The 16,193-nt window shown below is 39.5% G+C and overlaps 1 protein-coding gene across 1 annotated transcript in view; it reads left to right on the forward strand.

Moving 5' to 3' along the window:
* LOC126162120 (unconventional myosin-XV) overlaps positions 1-16,193 on the forward strand; it is a 504,442-nt gene that overhangs the window by 166,482 nt on the left and 321,767 nt on the right. The window contains exons 27-30 of the mRNA XM_049918408.1: positions 6,941-7,163; positions 7,875-8,028; positions 9,611-9,749; positions 15,923-16,066. Coding sequence (XP_049774365.1) covers positions 6,941-7,163; positions 7,875-8,028; positions 9,611-9,749; positions 15,923-16,066 — 660 coding nt within the window. The remainder of the gene's footprint in view (positions 1-6,940; positions 7,164-7,874; positions 8,029-9,610; positions 9,750-15,922; positions 16,067-16,193) is intronic.

Here is a 16,193-nt window from a genome sequence, read left to right on the forward strand (position 1 = left end):
ATACGATTCGATAAACATGTGGAAGACCATGCTGTAAAAATCCGTCCAAAATTTTACCTGTTTAGATCATCTCCCTTAAAAAAAAGTCTATTAAGCAAACTAAAAAATATATTGTATTCCGGTTTGACTAGTACTGTGTGAGAAAAAAAAAAAAAAAAAAAAAAAAAAAAAAAAAAAAAAAAAAAAAAAAAAAAAATGAGGTTTGGTACATGGGCATAACAGTGAAAAAATATGGTTACAGGATATGTGACTTTGATTAATGTTTGAACCACATTCAGATTTCCCGCCATAGTTGCTACATCGACAAATGTTTGTGCAGTTAGTTTTTCGTTACGTCAGAATCCTGATAAGCACTGATAACTTCTGCAATATCATGGGCACATTTGTCACTACTTATGTCACAGAACACCAAGAATCTTCCCTTTATCTATCCTTCATATAAATGTTGCAGGGCAGTAGAAAACTGTTCTTTATTTTCCACCACTGAAGTTTTGCAATGATGATGGCTAGAAAAGGTGCATCCATAATGTCCTGCTGATAAGATAATTGAACCGGTGGCTATATTAGATCATTTTGAATCCAGTTGAAAATTGCTTTAAACAGAGAGAGATTTCTGTGTGCTCTGCTAACAGAGTATCATACTCTGCAGTGTACTTCAACAATACCATTCAGTTTCTCTGATTAATAGAGTTTGTTGTTTTGTTATGTCCTCGAAAGGTCAACTCTTTTTCCCCAGAAAACACATTGCATTAAGCCTTTCAAGCAAGCCCCTGTTCCACCTTACCTTTTGATTGTGTAGAGATATTTTATTTTTAGGCTGTTCATAAAGTACAGTTTCTGTTCTGTTTTCCCCAAAAGCAGCTACAGCTACAGATCATCGTAGATGTTTAACAGACAGTCCATGCTCAGTTATCAACTTCACTAAATTTTCCAGATGTGTGTACCCTGTTGTTTTCCAACTAGTATATCTACCATTTTCAAAAGACAGACAATACCAGGTCATCGCTGCAGACTAACCAGTACATTTGGTATATGTTTTAACCTGAAAATTTCTAGTGAATCTACTGGTCTTTCGAACCAAGTTGTTAGTACTGATGTTGGTTTCTATTTTTAATTATCATCTTTTTTCTGTGAAAGAATGCACAGAAAATGGCTTCAACAAAAGTTCTCATGTAGACAGAGTTCTATATTATATTGCTAGATACTACCTGGTTTGTCACATACTTTCATACACATTTGGCAAACCTGTAAACTCAGCAAAACAGTACCACTCCATTACTCCATCTCTGTATTATACACCTGTCTTGTATTATAAGCCTGTCAGAAGCTAGCCTCGATTGTGGCAGACAAACCACCCATATGGCCCGTGACCAACAGAGGTGCACATGCAAGTCTCTCGCTGCTCAGCTAAGCTAAATGGACAGCGCTTTGTCTCAGCTCACAATGCTCTAGCAATAATTTAATGTAATGACTGATTAATGTATAAGGGTGATCAAAAAGTTTATGTTGAAAGACCTAACAGTCTAGAATCTGTATGCTAGTCAGGCAAAATAGCCATGGGCATTGAGGCAATCATCCCACTGATGCACCAGGTTGAAGATACACATTTGGTGTCCTGGTGTGTGAAGAAGTCCTCAGGTTCCTGCTGCACATTCTCATCCAACAGGAGTGTCAACCCTTCAAAGTCCTTTTTAAGGGAGTGAAGCTGTAATAATTGCATGGGGAGAGATCAGGACTGTGGGGCAGGTGCTCAAGTGTCTCTCACTTTAGTTGACATAACTTCTACATTACGATGTTTAAAATATTGGGGCATGTATTATCATGAAGCAACAGCATCCCTTCTTGCGGTTTTCGTAGATGTTTCTCCTTAATTGCCTACACATTCTCCATTGGATGTCTAGTGGTGTTTGTCCTTTGGCAACCAAGAAATGAATAACAGCATCTTGGTCCTGTTTGGACGCATTTGGTAATAACATCACCATAGTTCACATTTCCAAATTTACCGTATGCACATTGGAAAGACATGAATGCCACACTAATCCCTTGCCTACAGTGCTTGTATACCTGCATCAGAATCATGCTACGTTTCATATACACTGCAACAACACCCTCAAATGGAAACTTTTTGATCACCACTAATATTTGTTCTATATGTTTCAAAGAAATATAATGGTTTAATCTAGCTATTGTTGAATAATCATGTGATTATGACAAGCTATGATGCTTTTATGTTTACTTTGTAAGACCTATGGTTGAGCTCTAACAAACAACATGTGCTTAAGCAATGGGCAGTGTAAACAGTATTTTGCATCAGACAGCTCAAAAAGTGTGTCATGCAGTATGAACACCTCAGGGGTGTGTCTATTGCTGCTGGCATTTGCTGCCAACAACTGAGATAGCTTTTGTGTGCAGTGTAACGGGAATGACTGACAAAACTGCACCAAGTGTTACTACTATGTGATAATGCACTCTGCTGATTTCACAGACAAAAGTACAGTAGATTTTTGAATCAAACAATGGAAACTCGAGCTAGGAATATCAAGCACACTTCACACACATATGAGTGCCTTCTCCAGTATCCGGCCCAAGATGCTGGAGTTGGTGGTTGTGTGTGCATGAGGTATGCTTGCTTGTGTGTGTGAATGATGTGTGTCTCTCTTTTACTGATGAAGACTGCCCGGAAGCTGTATATGAGTGTCTTTTAATTGTGCCTGTCTGCGACTTGATGTGTCTTCTTTACGGTAGTAGCAATCTGTCTTTTCCTACATTGCCAGTAGTTTGTTTGGGAAATCATCCCTCGTGCACTTTTTCTTCTGATCTTAGCATATTGAATGTTTACTTTTCCCACTCCTTATCAAACAACCATTACGGAAATTCCTTTCTGGATGAAGATGCACTTCAAACCTGGCTTGACGACGTATTAATTCAGAACCATTAGTTTTCTATAGGTATAGATCAGTAAACTACCTGAGGATTGCCAGACTATTTTAAATAATGTGGGAGACTTGTGTTTACTTGATGTCCTGTGTCATAGTTCAGAAATGTGGAAATTCATAAATAAACTTGTGTTCTCACATAAAACAAAAATAATATCAGCAAAAGCAGAAAGAGACATTGTTAAGTGTGGAGTATCATAAGTTTTCCGCAGTTAAGCTATGGGGGTACTGTAAATAATGAGACAACTTTTGAAGAAAAAGTTTTCATAAGATTTCCTTATTGATTTTCAGTCTAGCTGCTTTTCGCTCTGTCACAGAACAGGTAAAAATCTGGCCTCCAGTGGGACTAGAACTTTTAGCCAAAGGAGACTTCACTTCACATGTGACCTCATTACCTCTGTCCTAGTGAAGAGGTGTGCCATTCGTCTCTCCGTGCCACAGTGGTGGCTAGGACAGATAAACTGCAATGTTTAAGACAAGATTAGTTGCAATCTCCACATGGAACAACCTCCCTGGACTCATGTCACAGTTCCCAGACATATTCTGCATTGTTGTCCAGTTTCAGTTATACGACCAGCAGAAGAAAACATTTTGAAGCCAATGTATTCCTTAAGTGAGCTCAATAGTGAGCACAGCTGCCAACTGTCGGAATACCGAAAGTTTATAGCAAAGGATTTAATTCTCATTTATTTAACGAGGTTTAGGGTCTAGATCATAGTTACTAATAATACCCAGGTGCAGCAGTTTGCACACTAAACATCATAAATCAGTAACTGTCATAATTATTTCTGTTTTTCTGTCTTATGTGTACTGACAACTATATAGCTCACCCAGCAGATGCAGTTCACTTTTTTCGAACTTCTCCACTTATTGTACTGTAAACATTATGAGTAGGCAGCACATCTTTTTTATAATTATAGAATCAGATTTTTTAAAAAGATTGCTGCAAAGCACCCACCCTTCCTTCCCCACACCTCTCCTTTTTTGCTTCTTTTTTCCCCACCTCCCTGCCCCACAACCTCCTGATGCTACACCTGTTGGCATTCTAGTCCCTGTACGCTCCACCAGACAGCGTTCATCCCCCCCCCCCCCCCCCCATCCTCCTGTACACTACTATTCCTTCCCTTTCTCCTTCCTCGCACCCTTCAGATTCCTGCTTGTATCCCCTGTGTGATAGCTGCATTCTGGCCAAAGATGCTGGAGTTGTCGATCATGAGTACATGAAGTCTGCTTGCTTGTATGTGTGAATGGTGTGTGTTTCTCTTTTGCTTTTGAAGACAGTAGCCAAAAGCTTTATTTAAGTGTCTTTTAATTGTGCCTGACTGCAACTTAACATGTAAGTAGCAATCTATCTTTTCCTATGTTGGGGACATTCCCACATGGAGTTTCCATTGTTCTGTAGAATAAGCTTAGTGATTTTCACTGAAGGTGTGAAATAAGGTTATCAGTTTATGGTTTTGAGCCCAGGGAGGTTGTTGCACATGGAAATTGAAATTATCTAGTGTTTCATGTTGTAATTTATCTGTCCTAGCCACCATTGGAGCAATAAGGGAGAGATGAAGGCCTCAGCTCTTCACTAAGTCTGAGGTAATGGGGTCACCTGTAAAGCAAAAGCTGCTATGGTTCTTGGTTCCAGTCTAGCTGGAGGCCGGATTTTTACCTCTTCTGTGACAGACCAAAAATTGAAAAGGAAATCTCAAATAAACTTCTCTTGCTACTTCCAGTACGCCACAGTGTAAGGGGGAAAACTAATGATACTACACACTTCATAATGCCTCTTTTTGTGTACACTGGCATAATTTTTGGTTTTTGTGAATAAACAAATTTACTTACAAAATGGCACATTTCCATACTACGTGAGCATGCCACAGACAGCATCTGAAAACAGACTGTTCCAGTAAGTAATATCTTACTAATTTGTGTCGATACAGTCATCCTGATGTTACAGATGTTTTATGTTTTTATTAAAATAGACTTTTGTTGTAAGGCTATCTTGGTAGGTTGTAATTCATCTGCATTAGTGCAGTGCATAATTTAATAGCATTTTTCCAGTAGTTTACTCAACACAGCAGTAAACATAAGAGAGAAAATAATCAACAATCTATTCTCTCACATTATTTAAAACAGTCTGACAAGTAGTTTACCGATTTCTTGCCTGTAGAAATCTGCCAATCCTGAGTGAAAGATGTCATCAAGCCAGGTTTGAAGTCATTTTCGTCCCTCCTTGAGGGCTGTTCAATGAGGAGTGGGAAAGGTAAACATTGGAGAGCATAACATCAGAAGAATAAGTGTGGGTGGGATGACTTTCCAAACATATTCCTGGATAGTTTTTGTTTTTGTAGAAAACAGCAGAGTGCATTATCGTGTAGTAGCAACACTTGATGCAGTTTTGTCAGTCGTTTTTCTTACTTTTCTACCAAAAGGTGTCTTAGTTGTTGGCAACAAATACTAGCTGTGATGGGCACACCCCTGGGGAGAAATTCATTGTGCACAACTCCCTATATGAGTCACCTGATGCCAAATGTTATGTTCACAATGCCCTTTGTTAGAGTATAAATCTTTTGTTAGGTCTCAGCCACTAATATCTTCTTACACAGTTAACATAAAGGCATGATAACTCATTGCCAGTAATAATATTGCGTAGTTAGTCCCAATGAGAAAACTGGTAGTGTTCATTTTTGTTGCTTTGGATTACACCAAACTTGTGAATCTTGTCTATGTCATTCAAAAGTTAAATGGTTGCAGTTCATTACATATGATAGTTATGGAGTCTTGCTGAACCTAAGTAATCATTCACACCAGAACGATCTTTCTTGAAACAAGAAAATCCTTTTCTGATGTGAGTTACCAAAACGCACTCAACCCGTACACTATACAAATGTTTTGAACTGTCTCCGCTGCATTCATCCCTCTATTAAACTGAAAGTGAGTAATATGTCACAAATGTTGTACTTTCTTGCACTTTTAACTCTATTTTATAATACTTAAAGACTGTTCATAAGTTTCAAGAATGCAAAATCCAATATGTAACTGCAAGACAAATACTGGAACTTAAAATAAAAAAAAATAACAATTGATAAAGACACTTATAGTAATTGACACCTGTTGTATTACTGCATGGCGTTCACTTGGTTTATCAGCATTATTTTGCATAGAAAATCGAACTGTAATAATAAACAATTTTATGCATACCATTGCAAGAGCACAAATGTACTGAAGGTGCACTGTGCCACATTCACATGGTCAGACAGTGCCTAACAGCTGGTGGCTGGTAGCTGGTAACCAGTGGCTGCTGGAGGGTGAGGAAACACGAGCTATTCTGTGGAGTTGTTTCTGAAAGTCTTTGCTTTTACTGGTGGGGTTAGAAAGTGAAGCGAATTAATTACCTGTGAGACTCCATCAGATTGGAACGATCAGCAGCTGAAATGTGATTTAAAAATATAATGGAATGAGTGGACTTGAACTCACAATGTTGGAAGCATTTCTTGATGTTTACAGCTAGACCATGGATAGAAATAGCACTACAACAGCATAAGCGGAAGACAACACTTTCTCCAGAACTTTCGCAACTTACAGTGTTGACAGATCATGCAGATGGCCAAACTTAGAATTCCAAGGGGGCAGGCAGTTTTATTGGTGCCATAAGTGAACAACTCAGAGTTAGTCTCTATGGCTGCCTGGTTTGATGTCTAAGATTGCTCATGGCTAATTTCCTTTCCCCACCATAACTTCTGTTACTACTGCCTCACTTTTCTTTCAGAAAGTTAGATAGTCTCTCTCTCTCTCTCTCTCTCTCTCTCTCTCTCTCTCTCTCACACACACACACACACACACACACACACACACACACTCACTCTCTCCCTCTCCCTCTCTCTCTCCCTCCCTCCCTCCCTCCCTCCCTCCTTCCCCTCCCCCCTTCTTCTTCTTCTTCTTATACAGTAATAACACTGTAGCATCCACACCTGTTAACAACCGCATGTCTTGAAAACATTCAATTCCAACAGCTTCACATGTCCGACGTGTTCGAGTACCCTCTCAAGCATCAGATGTGGACCAGTTCCTGGATGATCTGTTTATGCCTGTGCTCGATGGCAGTTTGGATGAGCTTTCAGATGCTCGGTCTTTGGCTGCCTCCATAAAAGGAGGGGGAAGTGACAAGACTCATGAAGATAGAGATATGGATGATTCGGATCATGAAGTAGCCAGCCTTACTAGTCAAGGAAACAGGTAAGTGTTTGATAATGGCATTAAATGAGACAAGAGTTGCTGAAATGAGGAGGATAGATTGACATACACGTGAAATCTTGAACAGTCTTCAGTGGGAGGAAAAAGAAGCTATCATGTTTTGTATTTATATTATGTACTGCATAATTTACACACAGATATCCACAAGCAAACTGAAATTACCAGGAAATTAAGTGACTAGTTTGAGTAAAAATGGTATCCTATTACAAAATGAAAGTTGTACACAGGTTATGTTGTTCATCTTCCTTTTATGAACCTTTAACAATGTTTCAGAATTAAAGAATAGTTCATTCTTTCAACATTTTTTGTTCAGCAGAAATACTTTTTGTGATTCCTGTTGATGATGTATGCATTTTGATAGATAATTATGCAAGAGAAAAGGAAAAGGATGAGCTATAATGAAGAAATGAATGAATATGCGAATGAAGAGATAAGATTTGGAATCTATCATACACAGGCAACGCAAAGCATATACAGATGAATCATCCTTTGCATCCTTACAAAACTGTGTTGATGTGAACATTCCAAGTGTACTCTGATCCTTCTGAAGTTAATCTGATGCTTAATATAGTATATATTGTATTTTGTACTGTACTAACAAAAGACTGTAATTTATGTGTTTATTACTGTATTACTTTGTATTTTTTCCTACAGTGTTGTTCTTTGTTTGACACATCTGTAATTTTTGTATAGGTGGCAGCAGGAAAGTGGAATAATCGAGAATGTCGAAGATTACATAAAAGATTTGTTCAGACCAATATTTATTAACAGTAGCCTTCGTGGTTTGACAGAAGTTTCAGCTATGACAGAAGCCATCAAGGGTGGTGGTGGTATGGAGACACAGCAGGTATTAATATATGCCATATGTGAATTGTCCGAGTGATATTATAATGTGAAAGTGTGATCTTGAATTGTGATAAATTTGCTTGGTAAAACACATCTGCATTGTGCTGTTTTAATAAACATTAAAATTTTTATTTTTCAAAGAGTATCAGTATAACTCCAAAAAGAAAATTTAGTATCTTGTAAGTGAAAATTGCATTTTATCAATTGATGTAGCCCACTTTGAGGACAATGCCCATTGACAATGTTTGTCAAGTAAGTAGATTCCATCCTTGTAGTGCTGTTCTTAGAAGTCTTGAAATACATCTACTACTACTGAGCCTTTGCAAAAGACTGAGGGCATTTTCCAGCCACAAATTTCCTTAAATAAATGAGTATATGTCTGTCATGGTTGTCAAATGTAGCAAACAGGGAGGATGTTCCAGCAATTTGTGCTTGAGATCCTTCCTGTTTTTCAGCTCCAAAGCACATTTATGGGCATATGCTTGGTCCTGATAAAAGACAGATGTTTTTGTGTTGCACTGTATACTTCTCTCACATTTTTTCATCTAGTTGGCTGAAAAGACTTACGTAATACTTGTTAGTTATTGTCTTACCCTTTGCAAGTTAATCAGTGAATAGAATGCTTTTCGAATTCCAAAAAACACTGGTTGTAAGTATTCCCATAAATGAAGTCATCATTACCTTTTTTGTGCCAAGTCGCTGGTTACTGCCTGTACCTCCGATTGCTGTTTTACTTTGGATGGTGCAAATTGGTAGACCTGCATCCCATTCACAGTAACTAACTGCCACATAGTATTCATTGGATTCTTTTGAAATGTATTCATTCATGATTATAATGTTATTGCCTGAGAGTAGTAGCAATTCAGTTGACAGTCAGCATATGCAGCTACCATCTTAGACAAAGCTTTCTCATAGATAACTCTTCATGTACAGTTCACCAAACTCCTTTTTATAAACCTGCGAGGTAAGCTGTTTCATACATTTATAATAGTTGAATATCCAATAAAGTCTTGTGCATATTCCTCATGTCTTCATCCGTGGTTGCAGTTGTGTGAGAACCTTCACATGAATCATTTTTGTCTGTCATCAGCTGCCCACCTTCTAATGGATGGATGATGGATGAATTTCTGTCAGTGATAACAGTTGAAAATGATGTATTTTCATAATAGCCTAATATTTTAGGTGATCCTTTTTTAGAAACTCGCACAATATCACGCCTTTAAAAATTCATACAGACAAAGCTATTCCAGAGATCAGGCTGATACTGTGTTATTGTGCAGTATCTACCAAAATAAATTAAAACAAAATTTCATTGGTATTAGTGTTATCTCTGCACTTACACAGTGATCGTGAATGGGCGATAAGATTCAGATTCAGATTGGATTAATTACTGCATGCGTTACGATGTATCATCCTTCACTAGGAATGGAATGATGAGTAATTTAATACCACAGTGCACTGAAATTTATCCTTGCAATGTGATTTCCAGTGATCTGCAGATTGTAGATAATAAAATACATTTTTGATTTGTGTGTTTTCACTTACCTTTCCATTTTTGTTTTTCTTTCTTTTTTCCAAATAAGACATCAACACAACAGCAAACAACTGCGGCATTTGGATTCACACCCATTGCTAGTATGACATCACCGGCACCTGTGGTCATGTCTGGAATGATGTCACCTCCACCTGTCATGATGCCGTCTCTTCCCATGTTTAGTCCAGGTGAGCAGATCCCACTAGAAATTTTGTGTGTGCAAACTAACTTCCTGGGGCCTAGTGCAGTAGTTGTGTGTTACAGCTGATGAAAGCTTATATTCTGCTGTTAGTCAGTCGGTATTAGTATGCGCTTAGTCAGCAGTCTTAATTTGTAATTTTAGATTGTGTTCTTTTATATGATTTCTTGTTTCATTAAAGTCTCTGACATGGTGATATCCTGAAACATAAATTCATGAATAGGCAGAAAATTATAATCAGATTTTCTCAAAATATTCATGAGAATTTAATAGGAGTGATTGAGAGCAATACTTTGCATAATGTTTTCTGCTATTAATCTACATATATTTGTAGCAAATGTGTTTCTGAAGAACGTGAAAATGTTATTATTGAATTAGGGCCATACTTCATTTACAACATTTCTGTTTTCTTTTCTCCTATTGCCTCCATTTGTGGAATGCAATTGAAAGATAATGAGATATGAAAACAAAAGTGGAAAACACAGTGAAAGAACAGTTCTAGAAGGAGGGTAACACCTAATGTCACTTGCAAGGTGTATAAAAATTAAAGTTTCATACTTATATGTGTATTTGTGTGCAATGGAGGAAACTGATTTCAATATGAATCCTTATGAAGGTGAAATCTTCCAATGAAACCAGAGGCAGTAGTTTTTTTCAGCCCTGAGAAGCACTCACAAATATTGTGCAGAAAGCAAATACCGTAAGGAGTCGCTGTTTTGGTTCCCATGTCCTAGAGTGCTTACATATGTGACCCTCAGAAGAATGGCAAATGTAAATGACAATGAGATAATCTGCATAGTGAGGATCAGATAAGTTGCAGACAGTCCAGTTACAGGTCCAACTGTCACATGCATCACGTGTTTCAACGAAACAAGTAAAATGGTATATTGATAATGAGTCTATGCACTCAATCACAAGATTTCAGATAATGAAGTTTTTCAGAATCTTCTGTGGGTTGAGTTGATCAATAGTGAAGATGAACACATTATGTGAGTTCCATGCAAAATAAATCATCACAACATTCACATGGTGTAATTGTGTGAAACCAGTAAAAGAACTATTAGTACTAGTTATATTTTTATATTATATATATTCAGTTTTTCTTACTGTAATGAAAGTAATGAGTATGACATGGCATTATATTTGGAATATTGTTTTCATTATACAAGTGTGGTAGAACAGAAAATTGTAGTTTTTCTGTCCACTGCTTTTAAGCTGTGTCCTCCTCACAGAGAACAATTTTTACTGAAGAGATTATGAAGACTAAATTTTAATTACCAGTCACATATGAATGCAGCAGTTGTTACAATAGAAGAGCTTCAAGTTGTGGTAAATAAAAATGTCACACTTACTTATGGTTGACATTGATATTGGCTTATTAGCAATCGGTGAAAATAAAATTTCACAGGATGTGTGTTTTCTGAGTCATATGTAGAGATAATGGAAGTAGAGGCTTGGGTGAGGGGGGGGGGGGGGCGGTGTTCCGTCATAGACCTGCATCGGAAAAGGAACAGGTAACATACAGAATTTAAACAGTAATGAATAAATGAGTGCTGACCACTAAAGAGTTGACATGATGTGAAGGAGGAGTTGTTACTGTCACTCATAACGCATCCCATTACAATGATTCTATTGTAAAAGAATACTATCAGGAATGTAAAACAAATCAAGTGGTACTTTAGTACAGAAGTACAGACAATATAAGCTGCTTCTGTATCCTACACTAATTAATAACCTAACATGAACAGCAGTCCAGCTAGTGAGTTATATAATAAAGGGCATTTGTTGTATTCTTGTTAACACAAAATAACTGCAAATTGTCAACCATTTCAGTATGTAGCAAGAAACGTCATAGTGAATATTGTAGAAGGAAAACTATACAGACACCGTATGTATGAAGGTCTATTTTACCAGGAACAGTATTCAAAACTCTACTCCAGTCTTTTTTATGTCTGTTATTGAGATTTTATTTATCCCACAGTCCGCCCCTGTTAGCTGAGAATGCCACGCCAAGGGGCGGGTTCCAATCCCCGGCTGGGACAGGAGATTTTCTCCACTCAAGGACTGGGTGTTGTGTTGTCCTCATCATCATCTCATCCCCATCTCCGACGTGCATGTCGCCCAATATGGCGTCAAGTGCAATAAGTACTTGCCCTCGGTGGCCAAACTTCCCTGAAGGGGGGAATCCCGGCCCACAATGCTGTACACTTTATTTCCATTATTTATCCCACAGACTTACCAGATATTAGTATGAAATTGGTTGTGCCACTGAAGACAATACTACCTTCATTTAGTTACTGTTGTTACATTTTTTTCTGCTTTATTTTGCTGAATAAATCATTTATTGTGTTGTGCTTTTCTTCTTTTTCATGCCTTAAACTAATAAATTGTCCAGAAAGAGAACAGGGCATGAGATGGTGCAATATGTATTAACACTGTTGCGTGCAGGTCAATGAAGCAAAAGTTTCCTTTGTGTGAAAAGCACAGTAAACCAGCCTTTTTTCCCCTTGTCAGTTTTTAATCCCTTTTCATTCATTATCTTTGCGGACATCAACATCAGAAGATCTATGTTCATACATGGTACTTTATTTAGAGTGTGACCCTTAATCATAATATTTGGAAAATTGGAAGAAGATCTGTTCCCTATGAACTGGTTATAAGTCTGTCAAGCTACTGTCTTAGCTTTCTTTGCTATGGTCAAGCAATGTTCATTGCACTTTTAATTTTTAAAAGAACCGTTTTATTTTTTGAGCAGGTCCTTTATGTAGCTCAAGACTACAAAAGGACCAAATACCAAATGCCAAAGAACCCTGCATTATCAGATGTTTTTCTTGTGGTTAACATGACCCACTTATTATGTTACTGAGGTAATACTCTTATAGGATAACACTCTGACCATGAGGGGGTATGAAATATTCAGTTGCTACAACTCAATTGTATGGGCTACACAATCAGTAGACAACAAAATGTGTAGAGAGTGGAAAATAGAGTGATACAAAGAAGGAAAGCAATTAAAGCCAAAGTACTGGAAGTAAGTGAGGGTGAAGGAAAATAGAAGCAAAGGAACTGATAAACATCAAAAATATAGGAGAGAAAAAGAAAAGAATCTACTAAAGAAAACAGTATGCCAGTTCTACATTCATGCACTGCCCTTTTTCTGTTTCTCTCATAAACTCTCTCTGTCTCTTCAGTTGTTTTTTATTTTTAAATCTTTTTATCATCCTTACTTCCTTTGCTTTTGTTGAAACCATTACATAAACTTTATGTGTTGAATGGTGTACAGCCTTATTTATGAGTCTTGCAGCTGAATAATCTGAATTCATTTCTTGGAAATGTATTTTATTTTGATTTTTGTCCTTATTTGTTTTCTGTATCTGAACTGCTTTTAATCTTTACAATCAACACTTTACATCTTCCATTAATAAAGAATGCTAATTTACAAACCTGTTCCATGTAGAAAAACGTTCATAATATTTTCCATTAAAATGTGAAGAAGCGAACTTCAGTTGCAGATGGTTAATTTTAGGTTCTATTTTTGGGAATTGCTCTCAAGCCACACTGAAACTAGTACAACAATGCAAAAGCCTAGACTGAGCAGAAAAAATAGTATGGAGGAAGGCAACCACTGCAATATAAAGGTGACATTTAGCACCATTTGGATGTACACTCCTGGAAATTGAAATAAGAACACCGTGAATTCATTGTCCCAGGAAGGGGAAACTTTATTGACACATTCCTGGGGTCAGATACATCACATGATCACACTGACAGAACCACAGGCACATAGACACAGGCAACAGAGCATGCACAATGTCGGCACTAGTACAGTGTATATCCACCTTTCGCAGCAATGCAGGCTGCTATTCTCCCATGGAGACGATCGTAGAGATGCTGGATGTAGTCCTGTGGAACGGCTTGCCATGCCATTTCCACCTGGCGCCTCAGTTGGACCAGCGTTCGTGCTGGACGTGCAGACCGCGTGAGACGACGCTTCATCCAGTCCCAAACATGCTCAATGGGGGACAGATCCGGAGATCTCGCTGGCCAGGGTAGTTGACTTACACCTTCTAGAGCACGTTGGGTGGCACGGGATACATGCGGACGTGCATTGTCCTGTTGGAACAGCAAGTTCCCTTGCCGGTCTAGGAATGGTAGAACGATGGGTTCGATGATGGTTTGGATGTACCGTGCACTATTCAGTGTCCCCTCGACGATCACCAGTGGTGTACGGCCAGTGTAGGAGATCGCTCCCCACACCATGATGCCGGGTGTTGGCCCTGTGTGCCTCGGTCGTATGTAGTCCTGATTGTGGCGCTCACCTGCACGGTGCCAAACACGCATACGACCATCATTGGCACCAAGGCAGAAGCGACTCTCATCGCTGAAGACGACACGTCTCCATTCATCCCTCCATTCACGCCTGTCGCGACACCACTGGAGGCGGGCTGCACGATGTTGGGGCGTGAGCGGAAGACGGCCTAACGGTGTGCGGGACCGTAGCCCAGCTTCATGGAGACGGTTGCGAATGGTCCTCGCCGATACCCCAGGAGCAACAGTGTCCCTAATTTGCTGGGAAGTGGTGGTGCGGTCCCCTACGGCACTGCGTAGGATCCTACGGTCTTGGCGTGCATCCATGCATTGCTGCGGTCCGGTCCCAGGTCGACGGGCACGTGCACCTTCCGCCGACCACTGGCGACAACATCGATGTACTGTGGAGACCTCACGCCCCACGTGTTGAGCAATTCGGCGGTACGTCCACCCGGCCTCCCGCATGCCCACTATACGCCCTCGCTCAAAGTCCGTCAACTGCACATACGGTTCACGTCCACACTGTCGCGGCATGCTACCAGTGTTAAAGACTGCGATGGAGCTCCGTATGCCACGGCAAACTGGCTGACACTGACGGCGGCGGTGCACAAATGCTGCGCAGCTAGCGCCATTCGACGGCCAACACCGCGGTTCCTGGTGTGTCCGCTGTGCCGTGCGTGTGATCATTGCTTGTACAGCCCTCTCGCAGTGTCCAGAGCAAGTATGGTGGGTCTGACACACCGGTGTCAATGTGTTCTTTTTTCCATTTCCAGGAGTGTATAAGAAAATAACATGATTACTGTAATTTGCTAACTGAATTTGTGGTCTCTCTCTCTCTCTCTCTCTCTCTCTCTCTCTCTCTCTCTCTCTCTCTCTCTCTCTATCTCTCTCTCTCTCACCCCCCCCCAACCCCCCCCCCCCACCCACACACCCACACATGCATGTACGTACTGCCAACACCACCATCTCTCTCTTGAAATTATGGCTCAATTAAGACCAGTAGTGGTCACCTCTGTGTGTATGGGGAAAATTAGAAGAGATTAGGGGCAGAGGGAAAGAAAGATAGCAGGGAAATGGTTCTGAATACAAAAACAGGCTAGGCTCCACAAAGGTAAGGGAGGACAGCAGCACATACTCTTCCTGTGGACAGTGGGAAGAGGGAGTAACAGTCTTGGATATTAGGTTGTCCAGGTGGAGCGAGGAATCCTTATAACAGATGTGATGAAGTTAATAGATGGTGTAGCTGTTTCTGCAACAGAAATTTATGCATTGGTGATAGGACTTGAGTGGGCAGGGGTTTAGTGTATGGTGGATGGGAGAGATCTTGTATCTGTATTGTAGAGTTGCATGTAAAACTAACCACAAACAAACTGTTGTCATTTATGAATGACCACCACCAAACTGTACTGAAGGACGAAGTTGGCCAACCTGTGGAACAAATCTCTTAGCATAGTGTAGTCCACATGCCCTCCCTTTTCCTACCATGGTCTGTATCTTATTTGAACTGCACAAGTGATAACTGTCACTCTAACAAATTCTGACATTTTTCCAGTCGAAAATACAGTAATCATTGTGTTCTTGTGTTCATATTTGCTGCTCAATTATTCCTTTATACTGTACTGGTTGTCTTCATCATGTACTTTTCGCACGTGTAGTAGCTTTTATTGGTTGAGAAGACTATTTCGTAGATTCCTGTCATTTCCACTATAAGAGACTTTTAAAATAAGGAGAAATGTTTTGTGTAAGGTGATGGGTCCAAAGCAGTGCTTTCAAGTTACTTTGCAAAAATGTAAGGTTACTTTTTAACAAAACAGTCAAACAGAATGTAGTGCAATACAATTGGTGTGTGGTCAGCTGCAACACTGATGCCAGCTGCCTCGAGCAATCTCCCATACATGGCAACCGGCGGAGTGACAGGTGCGCCTTTCTATTCTGCAGTTCCTGAAGCTATGGGACACCAACACAACTTCATGCCTGTGCCCATTTACAGTATGCAAGGTATGGCAGGTATGAGTAGGGTGGAAGAGACTTTCTAATATTCGTTATGTTCAGCTTGGCTTATTGGTCAGGTGGCTTCCTAGTTTTGGAAGATAAGTGGTGTTGTATAAATTGTTAGCTGCAGCCT

This window comes from Schistocerca cancellata, chromosome 2 (genome assembly GCF_023864275.1).
Source record: "Schistocerca cancellata isolate TAMUIC-IGC-003103 chromosome 2, iqSchCanc2.1, whole genome shotgun sequence".
Lineage (NCBI taxonomy): Eukaryota > Metazoa > Arthropoda > Insecta > Orthoptera > Acrididae > Schistocerca > Schistocerca cancellata.